Source organism: Myxocyprinus asiaticus, chromosome 10 (genome assembly GCF_019703515.2).
Source record: "Myxocyprinus asiaticus isolate MX2 ecotype Aquarium Trade chromosome 10, UBuf_Myxa_2, whole genome shotgun sequence".
NCBI classification, from domain to species: Eukaryota; Metazoa; Chordata; class Actinopteri; order Cypriniformes; family Catostomidae; genus Myxocyprinus; species Myxocyprinus asiaticus.
In genome coordinates this window covers 47,416,472-47,431,533 of record NC_059353.1, presented here as the reverse complement: position 1 = coordinate 47,431,533, position 15,062 = coordinate 47,416,472, and the positions used below count along the sequence as shown (strand labels likewise).

The 15,062-nt window shown below is 34.1% G+C and overlaps 1 protein-coding gene and 1 pseudogene across 2 annotated transcripts in view; both read left to right on the top strand.

The window, feature by feature from the left end:
- Positions 1-4,154, top strand: part of LOC127447607 (tetratricopeptide repeat protein 21B-like) — a 46,050-nt pseudogene extending 41,896 nt beyond the window's left edge.
- A 661-nt stretch (positions 4,155-4,815) lies between these two features.
- Positions 4,816-15,062, top strand: part of LOC127447642 (polypeptide N-acetylgalactosaminyltransferase 3-like) — a 36,650-nt gene continuing 26,403 nt past the window's right edge. Inside the window, exons 1-3 of one of the 2 annotated variants that reach the window (XM_051709599.1) lie at positions 4,816-4,963; positions 8,827-9,409; positions 12,453-12,625. In XM_051709599.1, coding sequence (XP_051565559.1) covers positions 8,913-9,409; positions 12,453-12,625 — 670 coding nt within the window. In that variant the 5' untranslated portion in view covers positions 4,816-4,963; positions 8,827-8,912. Of the gene's footprint in view, positions 4,964-7,490; positions 7,617-8,826; positions 9,410-12,452; positions 12,626-15,062 lie in introns of those variants that run through there. The other variant, XM_051709598.1, reaches the window with a different exon arrangement.

Below are 15,062 nucleotides of genomic sequence, written 5' to 3'. Positions count from 1 at the left end.
CTGAAGCCACACGATAGCTTTGTGTGTGTAAAACACATAAATTGACAACCTCAGACATGTCAATGTCACAACAAAGACCCTCGGTTTGCATGTTTCACAGCTATTTTCCACCGCTGACTGTTTGTGCTGTACAGAAAGATTATGTCCCTGCACTACTGGCCATGGCTACTGCCTACATGATCCTGAAGCAGACACCTCAAGCCCGCAACCAGCTCAAACGAACTGGCAAGATGAACTGGAACATCATCGATGCAGATGAGTTTGAAAAGAGCTGGCTGCTGCTGGCCGACACCTACATCCAGTCAGGAAAATATGACATGGCAGGAGAGCTTCTGAAGAGATGCCTGCGCCACAACAAGGTGACAGTGAACTAATGAAAAAGAAAGAAATAATTGTAATAAATAATAAAAAGAGAGAAACAAAGAAAGAAATAACTAATTGGAATAACTAATTGAAATAAATAATTGAAAGATACATAAAATGATTATAAATTATTTAAAGAATATGAGAAAAAAAATTTTATAATTAAAATATAGAAAAAATGAAATAAATAATTAAAATAAGTAAATGACTGATATATAAACTTGTAATAAATAATTGAAAAATAACTAATTGTAATAATTAAAATTATTGAAAGATAGAAACATTTTTAATAATTGAAAGAAAGAAAGAAAGAAAGAAAGAAAGAAAGAAAAAGAATAGTGATAAATAATTAAAAGAAAAAAGAACAAATAGTTATATAATAAATAATTGAAAAAATTAAAATAATTGTAATAAATAATTGAAAGAAAAAAATGTAATACATTGAAAAAATTAAAAGAAAAAAATATATAATAATCAAAATAATAATTGTAATAAATAATTGAAAAATAGAAAAAAATGAAATAAATTATTGAAATAAATGAAAGTTAAATAAACTTAATCTTTTAAATAATTGAAAGAAAGAACTAATTATAATACATAATTAAAAATTTTGAAAGACAGAAACATTTTAATAAATAATTGAAAGAAAACAAAGAATTGTAATAAATAATTAAAAGACAAAAATAAAGAACAAATAGTAATAAATAATTGCAATAATTAAAAGAATTGTAATAAATAATTGAAAGAAAAAATTGTAATAATTGAAATAATTAAAAAAATAATTATAATAAATAATTGAAAGAAAAGAAAGAATTGTAATTAATAACTGAAAGAAAGAGAGAATGAAAGAAAGAAAGAGGAGAAATAATTGTTTTAATAAATAATTAAATTAAATAACTGAAATAAAGAATTATAGCAAGTAATTGAATGAAAGAAAGAACAATATGTAATAAATTGAAAGAACTGAAAGACAACATTTAATAATTGAAAAACAATTGTAATAAATAATTGCTATAAATAATTGAAAGGAAATAAAGATTGTAATAAATTATTGAAAGATTGAATTGTAATAAATTACTGAAAGAAAGAATAGTTATCAATAAAATGCATTATTGAAAGAAAGAGAGAGAATGGAAAGAAATAAAATGAGAAATTGTAATACCAAATTGAAGTAAATAAAATTGATTATTTTTTCTGAAGTCATACAATAGAATTGTATAGCAATTGGATGCAATAGATGTATGTCATAAGGTGAGTATTTGAGAAATCGTCTTGTACATTTGTATCTCTACAAACTGACCTTCAATGAGCTCTGATATCTAAGCAGTTTGTGAGAGGGATACATTATATTATGTTCCTTTTTGAGCTTATAAAGTGTTAATGTCTCGCACACTCAGGTCTTGGACGCACATCCAGATTACCCACGGATAAGAAAAGACATATTGGACAAAGCAAGAGCGGCAATTAAGTTCATGATATACTTAATGACCAATGTGGTGTGTGTGTGTGTGTGTGTGTGTGTGTGTGTGTGTGTGTGTGTGTGTGTGTGTGTGTGTGTGCGTGCGTGCATGAGTGTTGTTGATTAAATGTAATTATATGTATGATTTCATATCAAGTGCTTTGATGAGCATCAGTATAAGACGTGTTGATATGATTACATGCAGTGTTTATTATTAAAAACAAGCATTAATAATGGTGCAATTATTTTCAGACATGTAGATGTTACGAAGTGCTGTAAGCAGTTTGGAGCTCTCTCTCCAAAACACCGCCCTCCAAAGACATGTCAGCCAATCCAATGTCAGCCAAGCTGAATATGCAAAATAAGCATTTCTGATTAGCAAGAAGAGGGTGGGCCACTCACCTGGATTTTATTTTTAATAAGCCTTGTTCTGTCACAGAGACAGCTGTGTTTCTCAGCACACCTATTTCAGTAATATCTGTCAGTTTGAGACATTTTATTTGTGGTAATCTGCAAAATTGCTTTCAGCACCTTTAAAATTAAAATCTGAATTTTGAACAAATTCTCCTTTAATAACAATTGACTTCTTAACTCCAAATGGCATTTTTTGCACCCATTGAGTCCTTGCAATACTTCCATATTTGCTTATTTGTTTGTTTTTATCAAACACCACAGCGAGATATGACCTAAATCTTAATAAATGTGAATTAAAGACACAAAGAGGCACATTTTGAAGTATTTGATTATTTGATTATTGATTATTCAACTTATCAAGGTAAAATTCCAATTGAAAATACAGTGCGAGGGACATATGGCTTCATAATCGTATAGTGTTGTAAACACATAAGTATGAGTAATTCTCTGCTCCCTTCATAGTGCTCACTTTAAGTCTTCTACTAGAGTGAGTAATAGGGCATAGTGATGTTAACTTTCAAAATGGATTTCGTCCCAAAATCTCCTCCTTGAACTGAGGGCAGAATTAAAGCACCATTTATTTGCTCATCACAAATGAACAGCTCCTTAAAACAATATTCTGGGTTCAATACACGTTAAGCTCAATCGACAGCATTTGTAGCATAATGTCGATTACCACAAAAATACATTTCTGCTCGTCCCTCTTTTTGTTTTAAAAGAGCAAAAATCTGTTACAGTGAGACACTTACAATGGAAGTGAATGGGGCCAATTCGTAAACGTTAAAATAATAACTATTTCAAAAGTTAAAATAAATAAACTAGGGCTGTCTATTTTATAAAATATAACGTGTTAAAAAAAGGAATGGAATTAATCATGTCCCTGGACCGTAATAAGGTATATTCCTTATATCTGAGCAATTCAAGCTTGGAGTACCAACTGTTTTCTCCAGGGGGCAGTAAGCGAAACTCACTGTATAGGCAATGTGCAGCTTATACAGAGAACAAACCACACTCACCAAGAGCAGACAGCACGAGATGAGAACATGTACTTGCGTACAAACACAGCTTGGTGGAGTGCAAATCTGAAGGCAGGGATCTCAAGACGTATTTTTCTAAGTTTCAGACTTCTTTTAACTTGACACAGCGACCTAAAAACATTATGTTTATGACGCAACGCAACTGAGACGCTCCAAAAGCGTCCGTCTGACGCAGGTGTACATTGACATGTTCTTAGACAAGCCCTCATAATAAATCTCAGACTGACTGACGAATTCAATCGCAAAATGGATTACTGTGAACTGTAGGCCAATGATTGGCTTATGGTCAGTAATATGGAAATAAACAATACTTTGCATTCTAAAGCCACTTTTTGTTTTGTCTTTTTTTAATGCTCGACTTGTGTGCCTAAATATTGTAATGCATTTTAATTATCTGTATAATTTTTTTGTAATATATATATATTATTTAATCATTATATATTGAATTATCGTTATTTGAGGAGCTTTCTCAGCAAATATTTATGTACGCGATTAATTGCGATTAATCGGTATATCATGTAATTAATTTGATCGATTGACAGACCTAAAAAAAAATGTGTGTTAACATGATTTTATTGTGATAACATCACTTACTAACCTTTTCTGTGTAAAGTTATAGCCAATTTTACAACATTGTTGCCATGAAGACGTAACACCGTAAACCCTGAAACCCAAAAATGACTGTAAAAATTAAAATTTAAAAGACTACAGCTCAAATAATACACAAGTTTTAACAGAAGAATTAATATAAGTGCTTTTATAAAATTATAAGCTTCACATTCCTGCCTTTAAACCCTCCAAAATTTGGCCCCATTCACTTCCATTGTAAGTGCCTCACTGTAACCTCCATTTTTGCTGCTTCTTCTTTTTTTTTTTTTAAAGGAGAGATGAGTTGAAATTATTTTGTGGTGGTAATCAACATTATGCCAAAAATGCTGTCGATTGAGCTCAACTTGTATTGAACCCGGAATATTCCTTTAAAACATCTGGACAGATCTTTAAAAGCCATTTTTTTTACCATTCAGAGTGTGCTGTTGCATCCAAACCAACATGGCTGATACCTTTGTACCTTATTTATATTCTGTATTAATACTGTGTTTTTTTATATTTGGATTTATGACAACAGAAATGTAACAACTGAATGTATGAACACCATTATATCTTTTGTTGCAGTGGACAGATGTGTAACTCTCCAAATACATAATTATGAATGAATATATTCTATTAAAGTTAATGATTTCCCCCCTTGTAATTTAACAATCCATGCATCTGAGGGTTAAATTCTATTGAACAAATAGTCACACAGACAGGAATTTTCTGTAAGGTTTACACAGTAAACTTTAGCATGGCCTGGTTACATTCAAGAATTTAAATTGTGCAATAAACCCCTCAAATGAATAAACTTTCAGACATCACCAGAAGCACATGTCAAACTCAGAAGTCATTCTCACTTAACTCCTACAGTATATAGTGAGGTTCAGCACAAAGGGACACTGGGTTGGGGAAAGTAAGGTTTTAAGTCGGTATCCTTGTCTGCTGAGGGCTATACCCTGCAGATGAGGACTCTGAGCCTCGGTATTCTTCTCGTGTCCGGTTTCTTTTCTTTGCCCCACAAACACTGACGCTCTTTATGAAGCCCATGTGCACGGGACACGGTGGATTAAACATCCTCGCAGGCTGAACTTGTCTGGTAAGTACGTTTTCCACATCTATATTCTATTTAATAGGGGCAACTTTTGTGGTAACAGCTTCAAGTGAGTGACTAAGAGAGTTATACATCGCTGCAAACTCAAATGTCACACATCACCGACGTCAGAGATGTTGCACGACGTTTTTGTCCAAGTGATTACGGATGAACCGCTTTAAAAAAGAAGAAGAAGAAAACCGGCGATGGGTCATATCTATTTTTACATTGTTAATCTCATTTATGGGACCCTTTGGTTGTGGATAACTCTGCAGATAACGTATTACATGTATCCTTTGATATTGAGACGCTTTTCTCAGTGATTCGATGCGGTTCGAGCGCGTTCTGCGTCTCCTAGCAACATCGCTGCGGAGCGATAATCCGGTTAAAACTTAATAGACTCTTCTAGAAAAACAATAGATCCTCCGGTCTCTTGGATACGAACAACGCTCCGGGAGTTTTTTTTTTATTTTTTATTTTTTTATTTTTTATTATTGTTTAGATTTGTTCATTAAATATTTTATATTATTTTATTGTTGAATAAAAAATAATCCTTCCGGGGTTTTTTAAGTAAGTGTATTTTGGAAATTAACAATCGGTTTTGTTTTATTTTTATTCATATATTAGATTAAACCGGTTACTTTAAGATGTCAGACTCAATGGGATAAAAAAAATAAAACTTCCCGCTAAATTCACAGATTTTGTTCTCTCGGATACGAACAACGCTCTGGGAGATTAATTGATTGATTGATTATTGTTTATATTTATTTATTATTTTGTATTTTTATACTTATATTTTATTGTTGAATAAAAATAATCGTTGTGTTTTGTTTTATTTTTAAGTAATAGTTTTTGGTAATTAATAATGTTTTTTGTTTAATTTTTAATAAGATTTTAGATTAATCCATTTACGATTGTTAAAATCAATGGGATTAAAAAAAAAAAAAAAAACTTCCAGCTAAATTCACAGATTTTCCGTTCTCCGGGAGACCAACAATGCTCCGGACTTTTTTTTTTTTTTGTTTTTACTTTTTTATTTTTTTAATTAATTATTTTTAATTTTTAATAGGTTTATTTTATTGTTGCATACAAATAACCTTCGTGTTTTGTTTTTATTTTTATTAAGTGATTTTATTAATTCAAATTCATGATCTTTTTGGTTTTATTTTTATTAGCATTTTATATTTTTAGATTCATCTGGTTACTTTAAAATCCGTGGACAAAAACTCACACATCCTCTTTTCTCTAAGAGCCGAACAATGTATTTTTAATATTTTGTTTTTGTTACATATTTATTTATTGTATTATTATTGTTGTTTTTTTAAATATTTTTATGTTGATTTTTTTTTTAAGTCCTTGCATTTTGTTTTAAATGCTATTTATTAATTCACCCCTCAATTAACCCCCACCCCATTCAGTCATCCTTTACTCACCCCCAAGCCCATATGACTTGCATTCTTACGTGAAACACAAAAGTAAATGTTAGGAAGAATATCAACCTCAGTCACTTTTTTGACTTTTCACTTTTTTTCTTCCAAAAGTGAATGGTTACTCCCTAAAAGGCCGTTCAGACTGAGCGCATTTTTGCGCTTAAAAAACAAAACGAAATCTAGACATAGCACCACGAACGCAGGTATCTCGCATTTTTTACAGCTGAAGTTCTTTTTAACTTGACATGGTGTCTAAAAACGAAGCGCGACTGCTCAATGGTCAAATACGTCTGTCTAGTACATATTTACATGGGAAAACAATTGAGAAACAGCATTGATGGATGCAAAAAGTGTTCATGCACGGAGGAAAGAAAGTCTGGTTTGGAACAACATGAGGGTACGTAAATTATGACACTTTTCATTTTTGGTAAACTATCCCTTTCCCCTATTCTGTTTGATTTTTTATTACTATTGTATTGTTGAAGCGTTATTTATTGGGCAACTTAAATGTGGGATGGCAACATTGTTTAAATGCTTGGCGTTGAAGTTGCTGGACGCACCCTTGAGATCAGAGATCTTCTATGAAAAATATAACAACCTTCGCGTTTTTAATAAATAGCGTGTTACGACAGTAAGTCACCGTTTGCGGATACCATACAAACGAAAGGGGAGAGTCGTAAACTGACACCTACCTGTCGCAAAAATTTCCGCGTCTTCTCTTTTAAAACAGCAATTTTATCGTAGTCAGCTTAACAAGTAGTTCACTCCAAAAGGGTAGTTTAGTGTAAAACCTGTTGAAGATTAGTGGACAGGCGGTCAGTTTATTAAGAGATGAGCTGCTTCCTCACAAAAGCAGTTTTTTCAGCGTAATGAAGTAATTCCTCCATAGACATCCATTGAAAAAAAACGGCCTCTTGTCTACTCGCAAGTGTATGTCTATGGGACTGCCGCGTTATGCTATTTTATGCTAAACTTGTAGGCTAATCTATGTAGAAGGGTTCTGAGAGATGAATGAAAGGAACATGTGGCGTTTACGCACGCTCCGCCCCTCTACCTGAGAGAAGCGCACCTGGATCCAACGAAGCGGAAGTCCGGCTGAGATTATTACACTTTGGATTCACGGCAGAAATCAGATACAGCCTACATCTCAACTTTTCGAGAGTCTCTGTGAAGTTCAAAAGACATTTTGGATATGTAGGCCCTACTTGCATTATTTTCAAGCGCCGACGGTAGGTTATGTCCAACACTTTATCCACTGTCTGAGCTAGATAATGTTTCTTTTGAGGTGAGATATGAACATTTCGCATGAAACCGTTTCTTAGACCGTATAGATCGTGTTATAGTCCTTAAATTGATTTAAAAAATAAAATAAAAATAAAATAATAATAATAATAATAAATTATCAGTAGTCTTAAAGCGATTAATTTAACCCAAAAATGCATACGTTTAGATGCATATTGTTTAGAACACTTCATGTTTTGTCAATGAAAATACATTTTAATGATCATTTTGATTGTGTAAGTGTGTGTTTGTGTATATGTTTTGTTGTTGTTTTTTTTTTTTTTTTTTTTTTTTTTTTTTTTTTTGGTGTGTAGGCTACTTAACCTCATAATTTACTGTTTATTCTGCATATAGGCTTACTGTATCATACTGTAAATCACTTTGGTTAAAAGCATCTGCCAAATGACAACTTGCTATTTACTTTTATTTATTTATTACTAAATATAGGTCTGAGCATGAACATAATATTTAACATTGCCTAAATGTAATTACATATGTATAGGCCTTTAACAGGTGAAAAAAAAAAAAAAAGAAATATATCACCTTTGACCCACATATATGTCAACTTGGGATAGTATAAAAGTAAAATAGAAAAAAATATAAAGTAGCAAACTTAATGTGAAAACAATTGGGTCAAATGAGCAAACATGCCGTAATTGAGGAATTCTCAGATGAAAAAAAGCACTTAATATGAAAATATAATCCCCCCAAAAAACTGGACGCCTGTATGCATTCTAGGGTTAAAATTAGATTTTTAAAAAGATAGAGCTGTCAAGTCTAAAATTGTAAGGATATTTAACACTTGACTGTTATTTTTCCGATGGTTAAAAGCACCAAATAGCTTATTATTTGGAAAGTTCCTTTTTAAATTTATTTCAAGGGGATGTTTTTAAAGAAATTAAGTTTACAAAATTACTTCTCTCATGTGTAGAATGGTTACCCAGCCATCTAAAAGGGCCTTACATATATCAAAGCAAATATTGAAGTTGGACGTTCAGAACTGGAACTGGAGTAAAACTGTCTCAAGATTTTTCCATCTGCAAACCAGTTGTCAGAAGTGTTTAGCTTTTAAAGTGTTCGCAGTAGTCTGCTCAGGTTTTGACGCTGCTCATATGTCAGTGTAATCTATGTGTCATCACTTTTCTCTCCCATTCACAGGTGTGAGAGCCGGTGATGTTATGCACAGGGTGTGTGCCAGGTGAACCTTTGTTTCCGACGCTCCCATTTGGCTCTGCCACAAAAAAATGACATTTTTCCGCAGACTTCTGCGCAGACGACTGCACCCATGGAAGCTTGCCATCGTGGCATTAGTATTTGTGACCTTCCTGTTTCTAATGCAACGAGAAGTGGTCAGTCAGAACCCCCAAGACGATCCCTGGCTGAAAGAGATTGCGGTGAAACGGGACGCTGTTTTTGGGATGGTGATGGGCGCGATGAATAACTTCCGTGAGGCTATGCCAAAGATGCAGATTAAAGCTCCGATGAGGCAGCAGCAAGGCGAGGGCAGCACGGCCTGTCTATCTGGGTTTTACACAGCCGCCGAACTCAGACCAGTCCTGGAAAGACCCCCGCAGAACCCCAGTGCCCCGGGGGCTTCCGGAAAGGCCTTTCACACTGAGAATCTGGGTCCAGCTGAGCAGAAAGAGAAAGAGAGGGGAGAGGAGAAGCATTGCTTTAACTTGTACGCCAGTGATCGGATCTCACTTAGCAGAGACCTTGGGCCTGATACGAGACCTCCAGAGTATGTACCGCCGTTTTGGCTTATGTGACCTCAACAAACACAGTTTAAAGCAGTATTATTTAATTGGGTGTGAGGTTAGTCACATTGCTGGTTAGGTCTCAGGTCAGCTCAGGCATGGACTCCACAAGTTTGTGCAAAACCTGATGATCATGATTTGAGAATGTCCCAAAGAGCATTTTGGGGTTTCAATGGAAGCAAAAAAATCTGACCTTTTGTACAGAGGAGTTAACGTAGTCAGTGTCACCCATTTGCTTATATTTGATTAGTGACCCTACTGAAAAGTGCTGAATCTTACAGTATACACAATATTTCTTCTTCGTTTTACTTCAAACATTTTTATTTATTTTTTAAAACCACAGACCCAATATTTTTCAAAACCTTTATTTTAAATGTATAATTTTATAATATATATACCAGTGCTGTCAGTCGATTCAAATTTTTAATTGCGATTAATCGCATATGTTTTTGTAGTTTATCATGATTAATCACAGAATTGCTGAAATTTGACACTATATATACTTTTTTTTCTTGTTAAAATGCATTTATTTCCATTTTAGGAAAGAAAACAAAACAATATGTAACAATATAATGCTATATTAATATTTTTCAAACAAAGCCTTCCACAGTATAAAGACAGAAATGCACTAAAATATCACCATTCAATTAACAATAAACATTTCCCAACATCTAAGTGGGAGTTTGACTAATTGAAAGAACTAGTTTCCCCATTGGTTGGATATTCATTGCAATGGGCATTATTAGATCTCTTAAACTCTCATCCTCCACCATATTAATCTGCCGGTAGACTGTGGCTATCTGCTTTTTTACAGCAATCGTGAAGCCACATTCATGATTCATGTCAGAGCGTCAACGCCAGCGTCGAGCGCTGCTTTGAACTCACCATTAAAAAGCGCTTGCAGACAAAAACATCTCATTCTGCGTTTTGGTTAATAGTTAAGATTTGGTGTGATTCTGTGGTAAATAAAATATGCCTTACATTGAGTACATAGAAATACTCAAACCAGCCCATCTGGCACCAACAATCATCCATGCGATTATCTAATCACCCAATGGTGTGGCAGCAGTGCAGTGCATAAAATCATGCAGATATGGGTCAGGAGCTTCAGTTAATGTTCACATCAACCATCGGAATGGGGAAAAATGTGATCACAGTGATTTGGACAGTGGCATGATTGTTGGTGCCAGATGGGCTGATTTGAGTATTTCTGTAACTGCTGATCTCCTGGGATTTTCACACACAACCGTTTCTAGAATTTACTCCGAATGGTGCCAAAAACAAACAAAAAAACATCCAGTGAGCGGCAGTTCTGCGTTCGGAAATGTCTTGTTGATGAGAGAGGTCAACAGAGAATAGCCAGACTGGTTCGAACTGACAAAGTCTACGTTAACTCAGATAACCGCTCTGTACAATTGTGGTATAAACTTATATAAACTTTACATCAATAGTTTTATACATTTCCATTGTTTTCCATTTGATTTACATAATTTGCAGTGTTTCATGGGATTGTAGTTCATTCCCTTATGAAAGATGTTTAGTACACAGTCTTGTACCTTTGTCTTTTTGTCTGATTTCCAAATACTTTTTGCCTCAAATCAAAGCTTGTAATCTTGTGATTCAATTCAGAGCTGGTTGGTTTGGTTCATGGCTTAGAACTCTTTTATTAAGGATTTTATGAAATCCCTTTGGAAGAAATGAATGGGAAAAACACTTCCGGAACCAAGACAGCTGAAAAAGTGGCCGGTGCTCTGTTAGGACCTGCCGATATTGCTAAAACAATTAGCTCAATATTTTTTAGCCTTCTGATAATATTTGATACAAGTCTCCTTATTTATATATTTGCTATAAATGGCTTAAAAGGGTCTTTTTCCACTTACCAACCATCATTTAAATGTAACCAAAATGAAAGTCAAGACATGTTTTCACTTAATAAAGAACATATGGAAGAATGATATTTAATGATTTTCACTTTAATGCACCAATGTAACAATTAACAGAAATATTAACTACATGCATGCTTTAATTGAACATTTAAAAAAAAAAAAAGTAAAATTCCACACTAAGATTTCCGTGTGCATTATTTAAAGAAATATTCCAGGTTCCATACAAGATAAGCTCAGTTGACAGTAGGGGTGTAATGATCCATCAGTCTGGATCGATGCATTGATCCAATGACCAATGATCCAATGTTATCGATACAACGTGTAAATATTGATATAGACATTTTTTTTAAGATGTACCTTTATTTTAATACTCTCATGTCAGCCACGTCTGTACGCATTTCCGTCAGGCGATGAAGCAACCTTACTACATTCATTTGACTTAATGAGTGCTAAATATGCTTTTCATGTGGGACACGGATGTGCACGGGGTCTTTGAAGCCAAATTCTGGAGCTACGTTGTCATAGCAATGAAGTTGTAAAATTGGCTATAACTTTACACAGAAAAGGTTAGTAAGTGTTTTTGTCACACTAAAATCATGTTAACGCATATTGTTAAAGAACATAAACATGAATTTTTGTGGTAATCAACATTATGCCACAAATGCTGTTGAATGAGCTTAACTTGTATTGAACCCGGAATATTCCTTTAAGTGACAACGCAAATAAATAATTGAATGAAATTATGAACTGATTAATTGAAATGAATGCTACAGAAGTTTAAATTAGAGACACTATTTAAACATATTTGCCTTAACGCTCTAATTCTTGTAAGTTGCAAGACAAGGAAGTATTGCTGGTTTAATGTCATTTTAGGAAAATTTAGGCCCCAAACAGGTTGAGAGGGGGCCAACCTATAAGACTTTTTTTTTTTTTTCCCGGGCCCTGTGAATTTAAGTGATGTTTCTGTGATCAAATAAAAAATGCTTTAAAATGATTTTGATGCTGCTTGATTTTATATCATCAGCAAAATCACCATGAATATTCGATATGTAACGATATATCGCCCATCCCTAGTCCTGAACAAAATATCTCCCCCTTTCCTCTCTCCATCTGCGTCTATCCCACGCTTTTCTTCTTACAGATGCATCGAGCAGACGTTCAGACGCTGTCCACCCCTTCCAACCACAAGTGTGATCATCGTGTTCCATAACGAGGCGTGGAGCACACTACTGCGGACCGTCTACTCTGTCTTACACACCTCCCCTGCACTCCTGCTCAAAGAGATCATCCTTGTAGATGACGCCAGCACTGATGGTAACTCACCTCCAGAGCATAGCCCCGCGGGACTGCTCGTGTGTTTTAATGAGCGTCCGGTTTCACTCAAGCTAACCGTTTTGCAGAATTCTTGTCAGCCTGCTGACACCAGGTTGCTCGAGGCTGGGCTCGTGAAAAATGTTACTACGGGAAACAGAGTTGTTTGGGAAAGTTCTCAGAGGAGTGTTGCTCAGAATGTGGAGGGGATTTGAGTTGGGGGGTTACAAGTGGACTCTTAAAAACCAGATCTCTGACAAGGCGAAGAGAACAAAAAATGAGAAAGGAAATAAATTAGCATGAAGGCGCCTTACAAACATTGACATCAAGTGGCGACCGTACACAGAACCAAATTTGTCTATTGTACAAACGTAAACACAAAGGTTTGTAATTTCGGCATCACAAAACATTGATTCTTGTTCAGTCACTTGTCAGTACTAGACTGGACTACTGTAACGCTCTCATTGCAGGCCTCCCTGCATGTGCAGTTAGACCCCTGCAAATGATCCAGAATGCAGCAGCACGTCTGGTCTTTAATCAAACAAAGAGAGCGCATGTTACAGCACTCCTTATCTCTCTTCACTGGCTGCCGGTTGATGCACGTATCAAATTCAAGGCTCTGATGCTGGCATACAGAACAGTCACTGGGTCTGCTCCAGCATACCTAAAATCATTTCTGCAGAGCTATGCGCCCACTAGAAGCCTGCGGTCGGCTAAGGAACGTCGCCTTGTTGTTCCAACACAAAGAGGCACCAAAACACTTTCCCGAACTTTTGGCTTCATCATACCACGTTGGTGGAACGACCTTCCCAACTCCATCCATGAAGCTGACTCACTTTCTGTCTTCAAAAAATGGCTAAAAACACTTCTTTTCCATGAGCACTTAACCAGTCATTAAAAAAAAAAAAAAAAATCTGTTTTGGATACTATTCTGATGCTAGTGAAACTTTGTAATATGGCACTTTTCATACCACTGTCTCCTTAATATGATTCGCACATGTTTTCCTCTTTTGTAAGTTGCTTTGGATAAAAGCGTCTGCCAAATGAATAAATGTAAATGTAAACATAATTGCAGAAATAATTACACACGGCCTTTGATGTCAACAACAAAGATTGTTGAAGCATTTTCTCGTCCCTTTTAAAAGTTGATAAGCAGCCGCAGCACGTCTATATGGGCAAAATATTAATCCACTTGAAAACAGATCAATACCATGATGTAATCTTTGTTAACCCGTAAATGTGTTCAAAATACTGACGCATGTATCTATTATAAGTTTTTATAGTATTTTTAAGTCGTAATGTAGCAAAATCCTCCATTACACCTTTGTACAGTATGTTAGCTAATGTGGGGCTGAGATTCTGCTGCCTTCCCAAACTCAACAGCGCCCCTCATTTTTTTACCAGTGGGAATCTGTGGTCAAATATGGAATTGCAGCAAGCCCTAACTGAGGCCCACTTGCAGCTGAACGTAGTGCCACGTAGGTAACATGCAGTATTAGTCCGCACTAATAGTGTGTGCCAGATCGTGAACATGGTGTGCAATACCAATGGACGTGTGTGTGTAACAGCGTTACATTTCTATTGAAAACATCATTAGATTGTAACCGGTACTTAAATCATTCAGTCATCCTCTGTTTAAAGAATAGGTTATTTTGCATTAAGAAACACCATTAGGTTTTCGTTCTAAGATGTCTTGTTAAATGGTAAAATGGTTTACCATTACTGGCACTTTTTATTTGTATTATTGGTAACCCTTTACAATAAGGTTCCATTTCTTAACAGTTAACAACATTAGTTAACATGAACTAACAATGAACAATACTTATTAAGCATTTATTCATCTTATTTAATTTAATGTTAATTTCAACATATAGGAATGCATTTTTAAAATCAAAAGTTGTATTTGTTAATATTAGTTAATGCACTATGAACTTACATGAACTAACAATGAACAATAGTATTTTATAAACTAACATTAACATGATTTATAAATGATGAATACGTAAATCTATTGTTAATATGTTTATGATACCTAATGCATTAACTAATGTTAACAAATGAAACTTTATTGTAAAGCATTACCATATTATTATTATTATTATTATTATTATTATTGTTAAAATATTATTATATAATAATAATTATTATTGTTGTTATTAATAACATATTGTATTTTATTATAAATATTATTATTATTAATAAAATATAATATTATATACTTAATAATAATAATAATATATTGTTATATAAATGCTATTATTAATATATTATTAATATATTGTTATTAAATTATCATTAACAACAACAATAATAATAATAATAATAATGTCTTCTTATCACTGCTTTTGTTTTGGTATTTTGGCAATATTGTACAAAACAACCAAAGTACTATGAAAATGAAAGCATTCTTGTAACATCTCCCAGTCAATTTTAGAGTGCA